This window comes from Diabrotica undecimpunctata, chromosome 7, assembly GCF_040954645.1.
Source record: "Diabrotica undecimpunctata isolate CICGRU chromosome 7, icDiaUnde3, whole genome shotgun sequence".
NCBI lineage: Eukaryota > Metazoa > Arthropoda > Insecta > Coleoptera > Chrysomelidae > Diabrotica > Diabrotica undecimpunctata.
In genome coordinates, this window is record NC_092809.1 from 119,182,519 (window position 1) to 119,203,512 (window position 20,994).

General features: G+C 31.7%; 1 protein-coding gene across 1 annotated transcript in view; it reads left to right on the plus strand.

The window, feature by feature from the left end:
- Positions 1-20,994, plus strand: part of LOC140445745 (pyrokinin-1 receptor-like) — a 202,115-nt gene that overhangs the window by 50,563 nt on the left and 130,558 nt on the right. The window contains exon 2 of the mRNA XM_072538055.1: positions 6,904-7,852. Coding sequence (XP_072394156.1) covers positions 7,021-7,852 — 832 coding nt within the window. The 5' untranslated portion in view covers positions 6,904-7,020. The remainder of the gene's footprint in view (positions 1-6,903; positions 7,853-20,994) is intronic.

Below are 20,994 nucleotides of genomic sequence, written 5' to 3' on the forward strand. Positions count from 1 at the left end.
ATTAAATTGTTCTTCATCTGATTTATTTTAAAAATTTTGATATTGATTATTATACAAGTTTAAATATACATAACAAAAATAAACCTAGTCTACATAAATACTGAATACTTAATGATTTGAATATCAATGTCGTGGCCTTTTGAAATCGTTTTTTAGCCTAAATATTATAGATTCGGTTTAGCTAATAATTTCAAATTATCAATGAATGTTAATAAGGAAGTAGTCTTGTGCTATGCGTATAATTATAGATATAAAATCGCAATAAAAAATAATTTTTAAACGACTCACGTACCTATAAAGTATTTTGATTTGACTAATGAAAAAATTATTCATATTACATAAGTACCCTACTACATCTAATATTTAATCATAGGTAAACTGTTTTTTTGGCACCATAGATATAGCCGTTAACTGTTTTCTTCTTTTTTTTTTTCGTTTGTATGCCGTAACCGTTAAAGATCATTGACTTTTCAATTGTCTAGAAGATTTACACTCATAGGTTTTTTTATGATATATCCATTCATTTAGAACATAATATATTACTTATTCTCTCAAACCTTTATAACAATTTCCTCTACATGTTAAATCTATGGGTACAAGTTACTAAAATACACAAAAATCTGACTTATGAAACGAAAAGTAAATTTTTAGAGTTGGTTAACTGATCTGTTGATGTTTGAATGCAAAGATTTAGGTCAGTAACGGAAAAAAAAGCTGGCAAAATTTTATACAGGTTTTTGAAGATTCTAAAAGGTATTTAACGGACAGCTGTTGACAAACATCCAAACGTACATCTGATTTTCTTTGTTTTTTTTAAACAATCAAAAGTTTCATAACATAAATTCTATATTAAAAGGCATAAACAATTGATCGAGATAATAGCAAAAAATCTTTATTTTTGCAGTAATTTATAAATGTTAATAACTTTTTTGCATAATGACATGCAATATAACTACTTTAAATTATGGTAATTAATGAGGTATTGAAGTGTGTTAAATCTCAGCTAGATCGAACTATATGACCAATAAAAGCTGAGATAGCAATTTTTTTTATAATTATATTTCCATTGTTCATTAACATTAAGAGCTGAAAATTAAAAACAGATTATAAACAATGATCTATCGAGAAGAACTAAAATGGAACTTCAAATTGGACAGATATCTCTCCTTCTATGACACGCAGAATATTCATTTTTTTAACTGGGGTAGCTCGAGAAAATAATAAGAACTGATCTACTTTCATCATTATTCTGACTTTACAACCCTGCGTGGATCCTCAAGAATTTCTCTCCAATAGTCCCTATCCACCGCCTTCCTCCACCAAGCACGTATTCCCATATTTCTCATGTCTACATCGATGTTATCAGAGAACCTTGTTCTGGGTCTTAATCTTCTTCTCTGACCAGTGGGTCTATCAAGGAGCGTTTTTCTAGCTGGGTCATTTTCTCCATCCGCATTACATGCTCTATTCACCTCAGAAGTCCTATCTTAATATGTTTTACGATATCTGGTTCCTGGTTTATTCTATAAAGTTCGAAGTTGTATCGTCTTCTCCACACTTTATTGTCATTCACTGCTCCATAGATTCGCCTTAGTACTTTTCTTTCAAAACATCCTAATATGTTTTCATTACTTTTTGTCAGAGTCTAGGTCTCTGACCCATATGTTAGGACTGGGCGCATTATTGTTTTGTACAGTTTTATTTTTGTATTTCTCGATATAATTGTGGATTTAAGGAGGAGATTAAGCCCAAAATAGCATATGTTGGCCGTGCAAATTCTGCGCTTTATCTCTGCTGTAATATTATTTTCAGTGTTAAGGAGCGCTCCCAGGTATACACATTCGTTCACTGCTTCGATCATGTCGTTTTCTGTAACAAGTGGTCGTAGGATTTGTGGTTACGTGCTTATTTTCATATACTTTGTTTTGTTGGTGTTTATTATTAAACCCATTTTTGTAGCTGATTCTTTGAATGCCTCTCGTACAGCGTTTTTCGTTCTCCCAACAGTATTGATATCATCAGTATAGGCAAGGATTTGCACTGATTTATTATATATTGAACTAGTGGTTGTGATTTTTAAAATACTTATTACTTTTTCCAGTGCCAGATTAAACAGCATATAGGAGAGAGGGTCTCCCTGGCGCAGCCCGTTATCTGTTTTAAAAGGTTCAGTACAGTTCCCATTAAATTCGTACTCTAAATTCAACTTTTTCAAAAGTTAGTTTTGTTAAATTTACCAACTGATTTGGCATTCCTAGCTCTTTCATAGCTTTGAACATTTCCTTTCTATTCATGTAGAAGTCGGCTGCTTTGTAGTCTGTGATGTGATGTGATGAGTATCTATGCCATATTCCAATGTTTTTTTTCTAAAACTTGTCTCAGGATTGCAATCTGATAAATTGTCGATTTACCACCTCTGAAACCAGCCTGGTATTTTCCTACTATCTGTTCTGCATATAGTGCCATACGGTGACATAGTACTGTTTTATACGCTGTATTTAGAAGCGTAGTTCCTCTGTGGTTAGAGCATTCAAAGTTATCTCATTTTTTATGTACGATGCAAAGTATTCCAATATTCCAATTATTGGGGAGGGATTTCTGTGTCCATAATTGCATCTTTAACTTTAAGAATCGTTGGTGGTTTCTCTTTCTTTTTGTCTGTTCCTCTTATCTTATATCTTTCGTCTTCCAGGTTTTCTTCTTCTTCCTCTATATTAAGTGCCCGGTTAAAGTATTCCACCCATCTATTCAATACATCTTTCCTCGTTGTTAATAAGTCGCCATTCTGAGTTCTGCATTGACATGTGGTTGCTTTGAATTCTTTTCTGTCGATGCTGGTCTACTTTCACGTCCCGAAAAAATCTGAAAATCTCGGAAAAATCAATTAGTTAGATTTTTTCATAAAAAAGTTGAATTTTACTTCGTATTATTTCGTAAAAAATATTTAAATTTTATTGATTAATGTATAATATTGATATAAGTATATAATAATATATAAGTATATAATAATACTTATTAATTCTTCTTGAAAATTACAAAAATTCACTCCATTCAGGATTGTTATGAAAAAACTAAATTAATTAATTTTCCGAGATTTTCCGATTTTTCCGGGAGGCGTAAGTAGACCAGTTCTAATTATTTTCTCGAGCTCCCCAGTTTAAATTCTGCGTTCCATAGAAGGCGAGATATTGCAAATTTTTGCACCCCGCTTCAATTTGAAGTTCCATTCTAAAAAAAACGAATCTCGAAAAGTTCTCCCCTCCACTTTAACGTGGCGATATTTTACGAGACGTGTTTTTTCACTATATTTTCAGTAAGTCTATTTACAAGCATTTTTTTAATAACAATTTTGATAAAATGTTGAAATTTTTTAATATATCTTAAAATTAAAGTCTTAAAGAATCGACTGTACAGTTGTTTAAATAATAGCTTTCGGGGATAAACAAATCGAGTAACTTACAACCTAGTAATTTAGTCAAAGTATTTATTGCTTCTGACAGCAAAGCTACAGAAAAGACTCTGAAATCTATAAAGTATGAGTCCGTAAAACCTTGGAACTACAAAACAGTCCCTTAAGCAACTAATATAGCAAAAAAAAGTAACCTTTTGTTATCAGTGCCAGAGCATAAATGAATTGTTGATACCGAGGTTCCTGATAGTCTTTTTTTCTGATAAATGGCTTTGGCAAAGTCAATTAACCAGAGATTCTGATAATCTTGATAAAACTTTTTTTTATACTTCTTTCGTAGGATCCGAAAGTTATGCGGTAATTCTTCGCCGACGACATGTACTAGATACATGGTTCTAAATACCATGTCTTTTTAGAATCTGACCACGTAGGTCTTTCGAGCTAAAATATACATGCCGTTTAAAATATATGCCAAAAAGATCGTTTATGTAGAAATATATGAAACCAAAATACGGCTTTGAAAAATACAATATTTTCTATTCTGATTTGCTCGTACTGTGTACTAGCGAAGTTTTCTCTAGTAGATTCTTTAATGTAAATATGATAGTGTAGTAAATTTATTTAACTGCTATGTCTTTATTTAATTTATAATGTCTTTAATAATTTATTATATTGTTCTTATCTTAATTCATTAAAAAGCACAATAATTTATATCAATTTATTTAACGAATAATACATAATTTATATAGACGAACGTAACAATTAAAATCGCGAGCGCGTCTTCAAAAATTAACTGTCCCTCTTCAATTAAAGTTCCGTTATTATATATGAAATCCTGTTATTCGAGAACAGCGGCGATCTCGCATCGAAGTAACCAGAAGCTCAGACCGGTCTCATTCGGCCTACCTGACCTCTATTCGGATGATTCACCATAATTTGGGTCTAGATCCTTCGTCGAAATTTCTACAACAAAACAGAATTAGTCATCATATATTTACAGTTATTTTAGGCCATGATATTTATCGTAACAATAGCTTCTTCTTCGTCTTGTAGGGCCTATCCGTTTCGGATATTACTGACCATCATGGTTGTTTTGAACCACGTACACAGATTTTTCAGCCAGGAAATCCTTCGCCTTCCTGGACTCCGCTTTCCTTCAATATGACAATATCCCATTATTTCTCATATTTATTACTTAATAAAAGGTATTTTTATAAATGGTATAAAAGTAGAAATAAATCTCATCGAGTATCCAATTTATTTCCGTAAATCTGGATGAATCATAGATTAGTTTGTTATATAAATGACATATGCGTTTCAATGATTTCAAAACGGTATAGTGATAGGAATTTGCAGTAAGCCGTAAGAAAAATAGAACAATAAATATACCAAGAATAGACTGAAAGTTTTCAGTGACTAGACGCTTGAATACGGCTCTTCATATAGCCAACAAAAACACTGATGTTTACAGAACTTTCAGTCATTAGTGTCTTGCTTATTCTGATATGCTTAGTTGTTTCTTAGAATTTTGTCAGAGTTTATTTAAGTATCAAGATATCTAACAGAATCAACAAAACATTAGAGTTTTAAATTAACTGCAGTAGCAGTTTATACATGCAATTAAAAAATAAACACTGTACTGAAGACAGAATACTTTATTTGTTTCTAAATTACAAGTAGTGGAATTCAACTAAGTGACCACTATATATTGACGTAATAACTAGCAGTTAGGATAGTTTCTAATTGGTGAGAATCATTGAGAGCTAGAATTTCAAATGTCAGCAAAGAAAGTAAAATAGATAGGAAGAAATCCAATGTGCAAAAGCTGAGAGATGCAATAGTTGCAGAACGGTACTCGGAAAACATCACCAATAAGCTAAGGAATCAAAATGTAATGAAGAGAAGATATTGAAGTAGACTAGACTTCTGGACTAGAATAAAGTAAGATATTGAAGTAACAGCAAAAGGTGAAATAGGAACAGAAAGCTTGGGACTGGCATAGCGGAGTTATATAATGCGTTGTTTGATTCTAAATTGAGTCATTTCACGAAATTAAATGAAGATTTTTAATATGTTTTTTATAATGTTATTTTGAATGACACTGTATACAGAGAAGCAATTTCTATTTAATCAATATATCCCTAACTAATAAATTTTTACTCTTATCTTTATGCTCATCTCTCAGATGCAAAAAAAACGCAACGGAGAAAATTTTGGTCAAATTCAAAGTATTTCAGTTTTTTTTTTTATTTTTAGCCCTATTTTATGCCGTGATAATAATGCCGTGAGCGGATTTTCGTAAAACCCTGTTTTTCGGTTGCAACCATGTCTTCTTAGTATTAGGTGTTTGTTTCATGTGAAAATATGGATTGAGTCATTTTTAGGAGCGAAATGACTTTGCCACCCACAATTTACGACTTTTCCTGGTATTATCATTATCTTTTGTATTAATTTGTAATACGACTATGGGGGCTTTGGTGACTGATATCGAAGGAATGTCATATCGGCATCCCAGAAGCACTGTATTTAAATAATGATTAAAAGCAACGTCATGATCTTGGTTTTAATGAACAAGCATAACAAAACAAAAAAAAACAACTTAAATGTAACTTAACCCAAGTACGCAAATAACAAAGGAAAACTACTACTTTGTATTGCCTCCCCTAGTCTCTATAACTGCCTGTACACGTCGGCTCATGCTGTCTATGAGATTGCGAATATCATCTTGCTGGATGTTTTGCCATTCCTCTTCTAGAGCCAAGCGAAGTAAATTGAGGCTGGTGCGACTTCTCGACTTTTAATATTTCTACTAAGCATATCCCAAATGTGTTCTATTGGGTTCTGATCTGGCGAACACACTGACCAGTTCATTTTATTAATACCAAGTTCCTCTAAAAATATTACCTGACACACATTGCAGAGTGGGATCACGCAATATTGAGAAAAGGGTACTACGTGATTCTCTAAAATTTCCTCAATATACCGGTGTGCAGTCAACGAACCCTCAATAAATTCCAATTCAGTGTGCGCCTCTCTGGATATTCCTCTACTATCACCAAACCCCCTCCATGGCTAACACGGGGACTAAAAGCGCACTTCACAAATCTCTTTCCAGTTCGATGCCATACTCGTTTTCTTCCATTTGATGAGTGAAGACAGTATCTCGACTCATCCGTAAAAAGAACATTACTCCATTGTCCTAAACTCCAATGTAAATGTTCCCTGGAACATTGTAGTCTAGCCACTCTGTGCCGTGGAAATAATTTGGGCTCAGTTGCTGGTCTACAACTTTGCAAATCAAATTCATGTAATATTCGATGAACTGTAAATACACTTACATTATTTCCTCGAACCTCTTGAAGCTGATTTCTTGTTTGCACTGCTGTTAAATGACGATCCCACAAAGCGTTGACTCGTATTTCTCCGTTGCGTTTTTTTGCATCTGAGTATATTTTTAATAAAGTACTTAATAACGTTTATTTTTTTCATTCTAGTAGGAAGACGAAGATGAAATGGTCTAAGTGATTCAACTCAACCAGCAAACGAAATGGATTTAGTGGCTTACAATCTATTTATCAAATACCAGTGACAAATACTCTAAAAACTTCAAAATGCTTTTGATAAATGCAGGAAGTCTAAAAAATATTACAAACTTTTCTTTTAGCGATTACAGTATTATTTCGATTAATGAGAGTAGTGAGAATGAAGAAAATATTAATTTATACCCCTTTTCGGTAGTTCTTCCATTTACCATAATATATGTCATAGTTTTTGTTATGGGTGTATTAGGAAATATAAGTACGTGTATAGTGATAGGAAAAAATAAATCTATGCAGACAGCTACAAACTATTATTTATTTAGCTTGGCATGTTCAGATATGTTATTATTGGTATCTGGCTTACCTCCAGAAATGTATAGAATATGGTCACCAGACAATTATATTTTTGGTCAAGCTTTCTGTATGATCCAAGGAATGGCAGCTGAAACATCCGCAAATGCGACGGTGTTAACCATAACCGCTTTCACAGTAGAACGATACGTTGCTATCTGCCATCCTTTCCTGGCACATGCTTGGTCTAAGCCTAGCAGAGCTATCAAATACATTATTGTCATATGGATTGTGGCTTTGGGGTTAGCCATTCCACAAGCCATTCAGTTTGGAGTCGTTGACGAGGAACAGAACGGCAATATTGTTAGGTTATGTACTATGAAGAATCCGTTTTTTGACCACGCTTTCGAGATTAGTACCTTTGTCATCTTTTTTGTACCAATGAGTCTCATTTCTATTCTGTATATTCTTATTGGCATTCAGTTAAGAAGATCTACTAACATTGGATCGTCTAGACCAAAATCTACAAATACCAGTGGAGCACAAGAGGAATTTGGTAGAAAAAGCAATAACAGAAACACTGCCGCCCAAAAAAGAGTGGTTAAAATGTTGGGTAAGTGTTTCTTTACTAGATTTTTATTAAAATTTGTTTCTTTGTATGAGGTTTATCATTGTTTATCATAATATCATAGCTAAATTTATTAAAATGTAGCAAAATATAGGAATGAAAACATTTACATTCGAATTTACAATAAATTGTTGTAAATAATTGATAAAATTAAAATCGTACATAATTCCCTACGGTATTATTTAACTACTACTATAAATATTTACCAAAATGTATGTGTGCCATATTTAAGAGAAAAAATTGTTAATTTCATGTTCTTTAAATAAATAAATGAAACAATCATGTTTTAGCAATAACTATTTATTATACAGATAACGAGATTGTTTTGTTGACCATAGGAATTAAGATTTATTGCAATCCCATCTCTTGAGTATAATTTTATTATAATGCTCTAAAACTAATTTTTTGGTTATTATTTTAGTCTTAATAGCAATACAAATAAATAAGTAAGTAAATAAGTAATATGCTTTATTGTCACTGAAAATTGTACAAATTTTATGGACAAAGCTTATAACAATAAGACAAGAAAGAAGAAAAAAATCAGAATAAGAATTGTTTGTACTTTTAAATAAAAAAAAACAATAAAATTCTTCCAAACTTAAACATAAAAAATACTACCTAATTAAGAACCTACAAACTTCGTAAAATGTACCTAACAAAAAATAAAAATTAGGAAAGCAGATTAATGAATTAAGGGCTCAAATATTCCACCTCCTTGTGCTAAACAGTAACCAAATCTGTCATACAGATTTCTCCTCATATTTTGGAGTAGGTCTGGTGTAATGCTTGCAGAGAAATGAAGTATTTTTGCCCTTTCCAGAGAAATGAACATCCATCCTGTTGGAAATAAACCTCCTGAAAATTAACTGGAAGGCGTCGAACTGCCGGAATGATCTCATTATGTAAAAGTTGTAAATATTTGGGCCCGTTTAGGTTTCCATCGATAAAAAATGAACCGACAATATGGTCACCTAACATTCCAGTCCAAACATTTAATTTTTGCGGATGCTGCGTTCGCACTATAACACTGAGGTGCTTATTTTTACGAGAATAATACCTTGCAACGGATGGACTGTATTTTATATGTAATGATAATAAAGATTCGTCAGAAAATATAATATTTTTCAAAAAGTGTACATATTCATTCTGTTTATTTAACATAATTTCACAAAACTCCATCCGCCTAAAGTTATCTTCCGGAAACAGAGTGATACCCATTCCTTTTGAGAAGTCGCTGGACAGTTCGAGCATTGAAGTTAACTTCTCTAGCAATTTGTACACTATTGCAGGGTTCACTAGCTTCCACAAAAGCATAAATATCAATATCCCTGTTTTGACGCTCCTCATCGACAGGTCTAACACGTGGTTCATTACCTTTATGACACTTTTTTATAACTGTGTACACATACCGAAGTTTAAAAATGTTTAATGGTATTTTTAACTGTTGTAACACTTGGTGGGGGTCTATTTTCGAAGGCAACAATAAATAAATCAATTACTTCGCGTATAGAATGATCCTGAAAGTATCATGTTACAAGTTGCACTTTTTTTGGACGGTATACAACTTAATAGACATTTTATTAATTATTTGTTTATTCTTTAAGAACTTCGCTGGAAATTTTTAATGTCAATGTGACAATTACGACAACTCGTACCTACTGTGAAATGAATATAGAGGTGGAAACGTGTAACATGTCCCAGCGATTGCCATTGTGTTGTATGGTCAATAAAACAATGTCGTGATCTGTATACGATAGGTTATACAGGGTGAGTCATGAGGAACTGTACATACTCCTACATCGTATGGAGGCCTTATGAGGAATAACAAATGACCATTAAAAGGTGCCTGCTCTCATTGTTTATTAACATACAGGGTGAGTTGTGAATTTTGCCTGAAATTTCTATTCGCCATAACTTTTGAACGGTAAGTTCGATGTATCTCATGTTTCGGTTAAACATTACACTACTACCACCTTATCTACCAATTTATTAAAACTAGTAAAAAGTCAGGTCTGGCTTTAAAAAATTAGTTCGTTTTGTTTATAGCAAAAATTTTACCCTGTATACGGTTTTTAAAATCTCTAATACGAATTTTATAAATAAGACAAATAGACAATTAAAATGCCATACTTATTTTTTTAACTCGCATGATTTCTTAAATTTTAATTAAAAAAAATAAATTTTACAACGAATTGAAAGTTTAGCAAAGTGAACCATCAATGTAAAAAAAATGTAACTTTTCTTGCAAAAATTAAATTTTTTTAACAAATATTTAATTTAACATTTAACATACAAACCGGACCTGATTAAAACTGGAAAAATTCAGGTCCGGTTTCAAAAATTTAGTTCGTTCGGTTCATAGAAAAAATTTCTCCCTGTATACGGTTTTTGAAAAGTCTTACATGAATTTTATAAATAAGACAAATATAAAAATACATTGGCATATTTCTATTTTCCCCACACGATTACTTAATTTTTAATTAAAATAATCAAATTTGACTTGAATTAAAAGTTTGGCAAATTGAACCACAGATCGAATGTAAGTTATTTTAACTGTTAAATTTATTTTTCAATTACTCAAAAATAAAGCTAATTACTGTAGCCTTTTCTTTTGAGGAAAAGTAGAATATAATGTAGAGACCTTGATAAAACTACACTAACGATAAATTATTAAACAAATATTATACCGGACGATGTTTGGTATTATTAAAAACAATTTGTTTGTACCTTCTGAAAGTCTGGAAATTGACAATAGGGTTGTATGATTTAAGATGTAAAGCACGAGCTGTGATTGTATTTATACTTATAAATTAAATAGATTTTCAAAAAAATTTTATTTTGTGCAAGAAAAGTAACTTTTTTAAATGTGTGGTTCAGTTTGCCAAACTTTTAATTCATAGTCAAATTTAATTTTTTAATAAAAAATTAAGTATTCGTGTGCTGAAAAAACTAAATATTTCATTTTAATTGCCTATTTGTCTTATTTATAAAATTCTAATAAAGTTTTCAAAAACCGTATACAGTGTGAATTTGCTTTGAATAAAACGAACTATTTTTTTAAAGTCGAACCCGACTTTTTCTAGTTTGAATAAATCAGTTGATTAGTTGGTAGTAGTGTAACGTTTACCCAAAGTATGAGACATATCGAACTTACCGTTCAAAAGTTATGATGAAGAAAAATTTCAGTCAAAATTCACAACTCACCCTGTATATTATTAAACAGTGGAAGGCTCTATTATTCCCCAATTATTTAGAAGTTATTGTAAATTTGTAGCATATTTAAATTACTTAAAATATCGATTTGCAAGTATAAACATTTTCTAATAACTTCTGGGCTATATATAAATCTTGTTGTCTTTATTTACATTCCAATTCCCAAATTCTCTGTTTACATTGTGAGGTAAAAGAAAAGATTTCCAAATTCCGGTTATAACTAGGACGTTAAAATTATCAATATAATGCGTGTTATTTCTACAAAATTAAGAGTAGTTTGTTTCAAGGTCGCTTTGCGAGTTGAGGCCTGTTTAAAACAAGAATTTTGTTTTTTTTTGTAGACAAGAACCGGTGGAGAGGTAAGGGAAACGGTAGCCCTTGCCGGTATTAGATTAAGGTCGAAGGGAATTCAAGTCAGGTTGAAAGATTTGGTCAAAGGGAACGGTCGTTATGTAGTTTTTCGAAAAACCGGCAAATTTGTCGAAGAATAAGATATGTACACCCAAAGTAATGTGTCAACTCTGATAGGGGTAATCACTGTTTTGTTTGTTTGTAAGACGTCTCTCATATGAAATATTTGTAATACGGCGAGTACAACAAATTTGAAGGATAACAACATGTTCTATTGTTGAGTTTTTAAGAAGTCCAGTCTGAAGTCTGTATCCAGTGCCGTAACGATTCGTAACAAATCGTCGTGGAATCGAAGAATTTTCTCACAGCTGCCAATTTGTCATATTTTTTCCCTCTCTAATCGTGTTTGTTTATCATCAAAACGGATGTGTCTGAGCAAAAAGTTGAAACGTGTAAGGGACATTGTCAATCTAAAAATCTCTGGCGATGAGCCGTTTGTCCTAAATCTTCTGCAGAGATCTTTTGCATTTCTGTGGTTATTTTTGGTTACCTAACCCAGCTATATATAAAAGACCCAATAGTGCCCTAAGTTCTAAAATATCTGTCTTTTTTGCAGATTTATTACTGGGATTATAAGAATAGTTCAATTAAGATATTCGTGATGTTTACAATGGTTTGTAAAATCTCTTCAGTAACAAACAACTCCAAATCTTTGATGCGCTTTTCATATATTATACTTCCCTAGTTACTCCAGAAATATTTACCTTCATTAAATTGTCACTGGGCGTTCGTATCCGGCGGTTTCCTACATGTTTCTCTCATTTAGTTGTTCCATCCTTACCAATAAAATGTGGCACTCTTTGTGGAACATTCAAGACTTCGAGGTGTGCTCCTCAATTTCTTCTTCCATGTCGGTGTCGTGGTTCTGTATCTCTTCGAAATCTCCTTCCAAACTAGCGTCGTCATCGTCAGGTTCAACTTCTGGCTCAGAATCAGAGAGAAATTCCGCGTGAAGCTTTTCAAGATGTGCTTGTAGCTTTTCAAAACTAATATTCAAAAAATCTGTAAAAAATTAGGTTTATATCAATCAAATATAAAGAAAACATAATCAGCAGATCACTCCCAATTGTAAATTACATAAATATTTTTTATTTATCCCAGAAATAAAATATTTTAAAATTTAATCTTACCTGAAGATTTGTGCAAACTCGCAATTCAATATAGCAGCAGAACTAAATGCACTAGACAACTCTCGTAACTATACTGAATAGAATAGAGTATTCCCTCGCTTGAAGCTAGCGAGCACGCCACTACCGAAATCATAATGAATCGTCAGAAAAGGTTAAACATGGTTTATCCGATAGTTAGGTAGGTACTTGAAGTTTCGCTTAAAATGCTTTACTTTTTATCTTAAAAAAAATGTGCCTTTTTGGCCTAAAATATTCAGTAAATCAATAAATTCACTGATCCCACTTCAGGAAACACTACAGAAAACGAGGTTTTATTAGTTATTGAGGTCCATAAAATTAAAAAAAAACTTGTCATTTACCTGGCCGGATCAAAGTCCCAGGAATAACTTATTTCTTAGACTATGATAATATTATTAGTTCTATTTATTTTTAGAACATAGCCCGATATATAAAATAAAATATGTTTAATGATATTTACTAAACAACCAACGTTTCAACAACAAATTTAAACGGTTTTTAAATTAATAATCAAATTTCATGTTGTATCTTAAATTTTGACGTCAAATTGTCATTTATATTCATTTATTTAAAATGTAGAAATACGTACTTACATGATGAAAGTCTCTTGATATGTAATATATTATAGGAACACACATTTTTAAGTAAACACTGCATATATTAAAAATATATTTATACATCCGCAAAATATATATAGAATTGCAAATATAGTATAGGTAATAAAGATATAAATAAAAGTTTTTTTCGAAATTTTTATAAAATTTATGTTATTACGTTATGTGACAGTTTTTAGGCGTCAAAGCATCGTTATCAAGCAAAATAAATACATCAACAATAATCTAAGAAACACAAAGACAATTATGTAAAATATACTTTGACGTTTGTTAAATATAGTAATAAATAAATATAATAATCAAAATGACGTAATTAAACATAAATACAAAATAATATTGAAAATGTAAATAGTGAATAATTTCTATATTATATTTAACAAGTTTTGAAAATTACTGAGAACATTAAATAAAATTTTTAAACAAAAAAAAATATCAACTCCCCAAATAAAATTAGTTTGGTTAATAAACTCCCCAAATAAAATTAGTTTGGTTAATAAACTTATGCTGCTAAACATATTTCAAAAATACTATTTTAAAAAATTAGGTTATCTAATAAATGTTTCTTTTAAATTTTGTTACATAATTTTGAAAAACTTTTTTAAACAAAAAACAATTGAATTTATAAATAAGTTAGAATAACGACCAATTACAAATAAGCCGCAATGTCATGAATGCCAACTTACAACTTTCATTTTTGACAATTATATTGCCAAAAACTAAAATTTGTTAAATATTCTTTTTTATTTAATTATAAAAAGAAGATTTATTTATTATTAATAGATGCCTGAAAAAATGTAACAAAATATGGAAAATTAAATTAAAATGTGATATTTTACTGGTTTTATAAATAAACTATAGAGAAATAATATAATTATAAATTTTCCTTAGATTTTGAATTTCTGGTCTTTTGTTTAAATTATTATCACACCTGCTAATACAAACCATTTCTAAAAAAGTCCTTTTGAATTTTATACCTTCATTACACAAAATGTTAATGTTATCAAAATCCATAATATGGTCTTTATCGATTGCATGCACTGCTAAAGCACAAGATGGTTTTTTAATTCTACAAGCACTTTTGTGGGAAATAATACGATTTGAGAGATTTCTTCCGGTCTTACCAACATACACAGCTTCACACTGAGTACTTGTTTATCCTTTGTTGCAAGCTGTGCCGATACCGTTTACCTTTATTATATATATATATATATATATATATATATATATATATATATATATATATATGTATGTATGTATTAAACCTAGAGCTAAAATTAATACCATTACAGGAAATAATATTAAACTCAACAGTCTTCCCGGTTGAACCGCGTCAATTATCACTGCGCGGAGCTTTCGACATCCTCTTCGATGTCTTCTTCAGGGCGTCCGAGGTCGCACCCAAACAATACTCTTCTTTGTCAACCATTTTCCATCCACTCCTGAATGTAGGTCTCTCCCAATTGCTTCCATCTTTCTCTATCTTGCGCCAATCTAATCCACTGTTTGCCTGCCACTGTTCTTATGTCATCTACCCATCTTTTTTGAGGTCTTCCCGTGCTTCTTGTTGTCGTCCTTGGTCTCCATTCTAGAATTCTCCGTATACACCTGTTGTCATTATATCGGGCTACGTGACCTGCCCAGCGCCATTTCATTTTTGCAATTTCTTCCACAATATCCCTAATCTTCGTTCTACGTCTTATCTCGGTGTTTCTAATCTTGTCTCTTAGTGATATTCCAAGCATGATTCGTTCCATTGCTCTTTGCGTTGTTTCTAATTGTTTATCAGATTTTTTGGTAAGGGTTACTGTCTCCAAACCGTAAGTACAAACTGGTAGTATGCATGTGTTATACACCTTTTTCTTTAAGTTTACAGGAATGGAGGTGTTTTTCAAGATATATGCTAATTTGACGAAAGCGCCCCATTCCAGTTGTGTTCTTCTTTTAATTTCAGCATCTTGATTTGGTTTTCCTAGTTTGATAACATGACCTAGATATACATAATGTTCAACATTTTCTATGGTTTGATTTTGTATTGTTATATTTGTCTGGTCTCGGCTCAGTATTTTTGTTTTGCTGTAGTTCATTTTTAAGCCTACCGCTCCTGAAACTGCATTTAATTGTTGTAACATATCATTTAGTCCTTGGATATTATCGGCTATTAAAACTATGTCATCTGCGAATCGCAAGTGGTTTAAGTATGATTCGTCGACGTTGATACCCTTATTGTTCCATTCTAGTTTCTTAAAAATGTCTTCTAGAGCAAGGGTAAATAGTTTGGGAGAGATGGTGTCTCCTTGTCTTACTCCCCGTTGTAGTCTTATGGGATTAGTTTTTGTGCTTTCGTCCAGCTTTATCTGCATGGTGGCATTTTCATATATGTTTTTAATTATGACAAAACAATACTACACTGATCACTGATCAATGCATTACTTCGACGTTTCGGCACCCATTTTGAATCTATTATTAATAAGGGGGTATAGTTATGTTCGAGTTCTGGGTCTCAATCTGTCTACTCCCTTCACTCGTGACGTAACAGTATCTTATTCTCCAGAAATACGAGAACCGTCAAACGGCACTGAGGTCTTAATCTGCCTACTCCTCAATGTCGAGTAACTCACAGACAGAAAAAAAAACAGATTTCTACATAAATAAACTTACTCTTAATAAACTCGTCCGTAAAAACTTATTGTCATTATAAAAACTCATTTGAAAGTGTTTTCTTTCACTACACTCCTTTCATTTGACACTATAAAACTTGTATTTTTGGTGGTAAACGATTTCCAAAACTTTTTTAGATCAACTTCATCCAACAAGTTCGTAAATCATCATTTCTCTTTGCTAGTGGTGTTTCATTGTCTTAATAATACCCTGATACATTGTTTTATCAATTGATGTAATGTTTTCTGAAAAAAAAAACAAAGAAATTTCCATCGTCAGATGTTTCTTTTTCAGAACTTTTTCGTCCGCGATTTTTAAAAATTTTGTATTATATACGTTTTATTTATATATATATATATATATATATATATATATATATATATATATATATATATATATACACTGAGATGCAAAATTAACCGGACACCTTAAAAATTGGTCATTTTGATGTCTCGAATTTCCTAAACCGATTGCCCGATTGAAGTGATTTTATAGCCTTATTCTTTAACAATATCGCTGTAATAATGTTGTTGCTAAACAGGTAAATTTTCATTGTATACCGGGTGTACCAATGAAACTGTGTTTTTTTTTCAAACTTCGCATCACCCTGTGGAATATTCTAGCATTTATATAATACTCAAATTAAAACCCAACTACAGCCCCCTGTTTTCTCAACATTCTGTTTTTTGATTCATTCGTTTATGTTGGACCATAACAAAGTTAGGTACTTTAATAATTAACCATGTTTTTCACCAATACAGGGTGTTTTATTTTTTCACCAAACCAACGATTTATTTATTGCTTTAAAACCGGTTGAGATATGCAGATGAAATTTAGTGGGTTTTAAGACGTAGTTATTGCACATTCTTTGACATACAAGTAGGAATTTAATTTTCATCATTAATGCGCATACGTAGTATGCGCATACGTAGTAAAGAGAATTTACTACCAGTAAACCAGTTTGGCTACAAAAGAGGTTTGGGAACTCTGGACGCTTTAACAACACTTGTTGTAGATATACAGAATAACTTAACTAGGAATAACTATTTAACAGCCCTATTCTTGGATATTGAAGGAGCATATGAATCAGTTTGTTTGTCAACCTTGAAATTCAAAATGGTAAATTTCTTTCATTTGCCAATTGCTTTCGTGAACACAATTATCGGTTTCTATACAGACAGGATAATCTAAGTCAGAGACCATAATAACAAACCAATAGGACCTCGACACAACTATCACGGCATACCACAAGGTTCGGTATTATCGCCAATTTTATTTAATATGTACACCTCTGACATGATAAACAACATTCCATTTAAAATAATATAATATGCAGATGACTTTTGTGTCTATACAGAAAGTAAGAAATATGAAAATGGTATGCAAAACCTAAGCAGAGTATAGAGTTCTCTTTTCCCATGGTACTTAGAGAACGGCTTAAATTTATCAATTGCCAAATCAGCAGTATCTGTCTTTACAAGACACAACCTTTCTCTAAATCAAAATATACTTCTTGATAATCAATCTTTTACATTTAAAAACCATGTCAAATACCTGGGCCTTATACTGGATAAAAAATTGACTTGGAAACAACACATACAATATATGCTGGATAGATGCAACAAAGGTATTAATTTCTTAGAATGACAACTAAAGTGTGGTGGGGTTGCGATGTTGAAACATCCTTATTGTTTTACAGAGCTTATATACGATCCATTATAGATTATGGTTCTACTCTTTATGGTTCCGCGTCTAGAAATCTTCTAAGAAAAATTGACATTTTTCAAAATTCTGCCTTAAGGGTCTGTTTAGGTGCTATGAGATCTACCCCTATAGAACCTTTACATGTTGAAGCTTATGAACCTCCTCTTGAAATTAGAAGAAATTTATTAAGCGAAAAATGGGTACTCAAAGCCCACTCAACAAATCCCAAATTATTTTCCAGTATATGTCAACGAATCAGACCTAACTCACAAATATTGGATTAAAAAGCCATCTCCACCTTTGTGCACTGCTTTACAGAACAATTCTATTTTTTCAAAGAATTTGGCCAAAGTGAACAAAAATTTAGACTTCTTTGCTTTCTTCCATAAAACTGAAGTTATAATACCCACATATAGTGACAACATCAAATTGAGTAACAATATTCTGAGATCTGTTTTGAACTGTTATAGTGATGCCACAGTTATATACACGGACGCATCTAAATCAATAGAAGGGACTGGCTGTGCCTATTTTCTACCCTCAGGAGGTTCTGAATTTAAGTACAAACTTTCCAATGAGTTCTCAATTTTCTCGGCTGAATCATTGGCCATACTCGAAGCTTTAAAATATGTTAAAAACTCTTATATTAGAAAATCGTTAATTCCTTCAGAATGTCTTTCAGTTTTACAAAACATAAAAAATACTTGTTTGCCCAAAACATTTAGTAATCCTTATATTCTTTTAATAAAGGATCAATTAAAGCACTTAGCAGACTCTGGCTTTAATATAAAATTTATTTGGGTAAGGCACATATTGGACTCGAAGATAATGAATATGTAGATTACTTAGCTAAAACCAGTATAATATCAGGCACTTTATTGTCATATTCTTTATGTGTATCAGATGCCATTACGATTTAAAAAAAAATCAGCTATCGACATGGAAAGATCAATGGAATCTTTACTGCTTTACAAACCCAATAAGATACACCACTTTACAACCAGTTATTCCACAAACTACTTGGTTTAAGAATTTTAAATCTCCACGTAAATATATAACTACCATAAATAGACTACGCTTTGGACATGCTTGTTATCCAAGTCATTTATATAAAATAAATGTGATTGAAGATGCTAATTGCAAACATTGCGGAAAACTAGGTGATCTTGATCACATCTTTTTTGAATGTCCTAAGTTTCAACAGCATTCAAACTCTCTCTACAAAAAATTAATTGAATTTAATATGTATGCACCATTCAATATCCAGTCGCTACTGGCTACAGGCTCACAACAAGTATATAATATCATTATAGATTTCTTGTCAGACACATGCACAGTTCTATAGAATTTGTACGCGAGAATGAAATTTTTCATGATCGTGTGGAAATTTAGATTTGTATCCTTTGTTTACTCTTCTTGTTCTTGTTCTTCTATTAATTATCCGTTAGTTTTCGATTAGGGATAGAGTTGTGTATTTGTCTGATTGGAAAATCAATTGCAACTGGCTGAATGACTAATGTGGTAATATAACTTTTTTATGGTCTACTGTAAGCGAATGAATCAAAAAACAAAATGTTTACAAAACATGAAGCTATAATTGGATTTTAATTTTAGTATTTTATATGCAAGAAAATTTTTAATGCTAGAAAATTCCACAGGGTGATGCGAACTTTGAGAAAAAAACATACTTTGATTGGTACACCCGGCATACAATGAAAATTTACCCGATTAGCAACATTATTACAGCGATATTGTTAAAGAATAAGACTTATAACATGTTAAAAAAATTACTGAAATCGGACAACAGGTTTAGGAGATACGAGACATCAAAAATGACCCATTTTTAAGGAATTTTGCACCCCAGTATATATATATATATATATATATATATATATATATATATATATATATATATATATATATATATATATATATATATATATATCTTGTGTTTCAAGTCAATTATGCCATGTTCTTGAAACAATAAATTAAACGAATAATAGCTTTTCTGGTATGTCTATATGTAAGTTTATTCTCATAAAATCAGTATTTATTATTGATCGAAATGGCATACTAAAAAATGGTTCCTTTGTTCTTTTTAAACCAAAATACACAAAAAGCGGTTGGTATATTGAATTGTTTGTTAGTACAAGATTAATGATCAATTCTTTCATAAAATATATATTCTTTTCTTGTTATATCTGAAATTTATGTGAAACTTTAAGTGTAGTTTTACGATCTCAAATTGAACATGCCAATCGACCGATTTTATCGGCCGGGTTCCTTTGTGAAACGTGAGCAACTTAATAGAAGTTATATAATTATTATTTAGTCTCCTATATGTATTGTTGTTATTTGAATTATAATTTGATTTAAGCTTATGTAAAATTGTAACGAAAAACCTCACGCCTCCATTTTAAAAATAGGTGATCGTTCAACCGGCCCTAAGCGTTTCTGGGTTTACAATATACAACCCATAATCAGGCCAGGCACAGTGATGCAGTAAAGTAATGTACTTATATCTCGTAAAGCCATGATCTCACAGAGCGTGGAGAGGCACTCTTCGCCCGTTCACATCGGCGAAGAGAAATAGAAAATAGATAATAGTAACAAGAGAAGAGAGCACGAATGGCCCGCCATGATACTGTGAAATTATTAAATATTTCACCATCATCATGCAACCTCTTCTGTCCACTGCTGGACATAGGTCTCTCCCATTTTTCGCCACTCTTTACGGTTCTGTGCTTCTTGTTGCCATTTCTTGGATATTCGTCTAATGTCGTCCATCCAGCGTGTTGGTGGTCGTCCCTGCTGCGTTTGTCTTCTCGTGGGCGCCAGTCAAGTAGTTTTCTGGTCCATCTTGTGTCTTTCAGTCTCGCTATGTGACCTGTCCAATTCCATTTCAGCTTGGCTATACGTTCGACGACATCACTGATACCTGTTCTTTTACTTAAGTCTTGATTCCTTATTTTGTCTTTTTTTGTCACGCCGAGAATTGATCTTTAGATGTCATAATTATGTCATAATAGGAAGAACGCATTGGTCAAATGTCTTCCGTTTTATAGCTATCGGGATGTTGCTCTTAAAGATGTCTCTTAGTAAAGATATGTCTCTAAGAGACATCTAATAAATATTTACTTTTTGATAAATTCGAATGTCGAAGGTTTATAGTACATTTGAAAATGATTGATAGCACAACTTTTATTGCACTTGAGAACCCAGTAAAACATTATAAAACCGTGACGGAGATTTTCTAAAAATATATTCAGCATTGTTCTTAAAATGTTTGGGTTTTACCTAAAATTTTTAAACCTACCAATTTATTTCAATTTTTGCCTTAAATTTTGTAGTCATTTTAATGAAAAAATAATTACAAAAT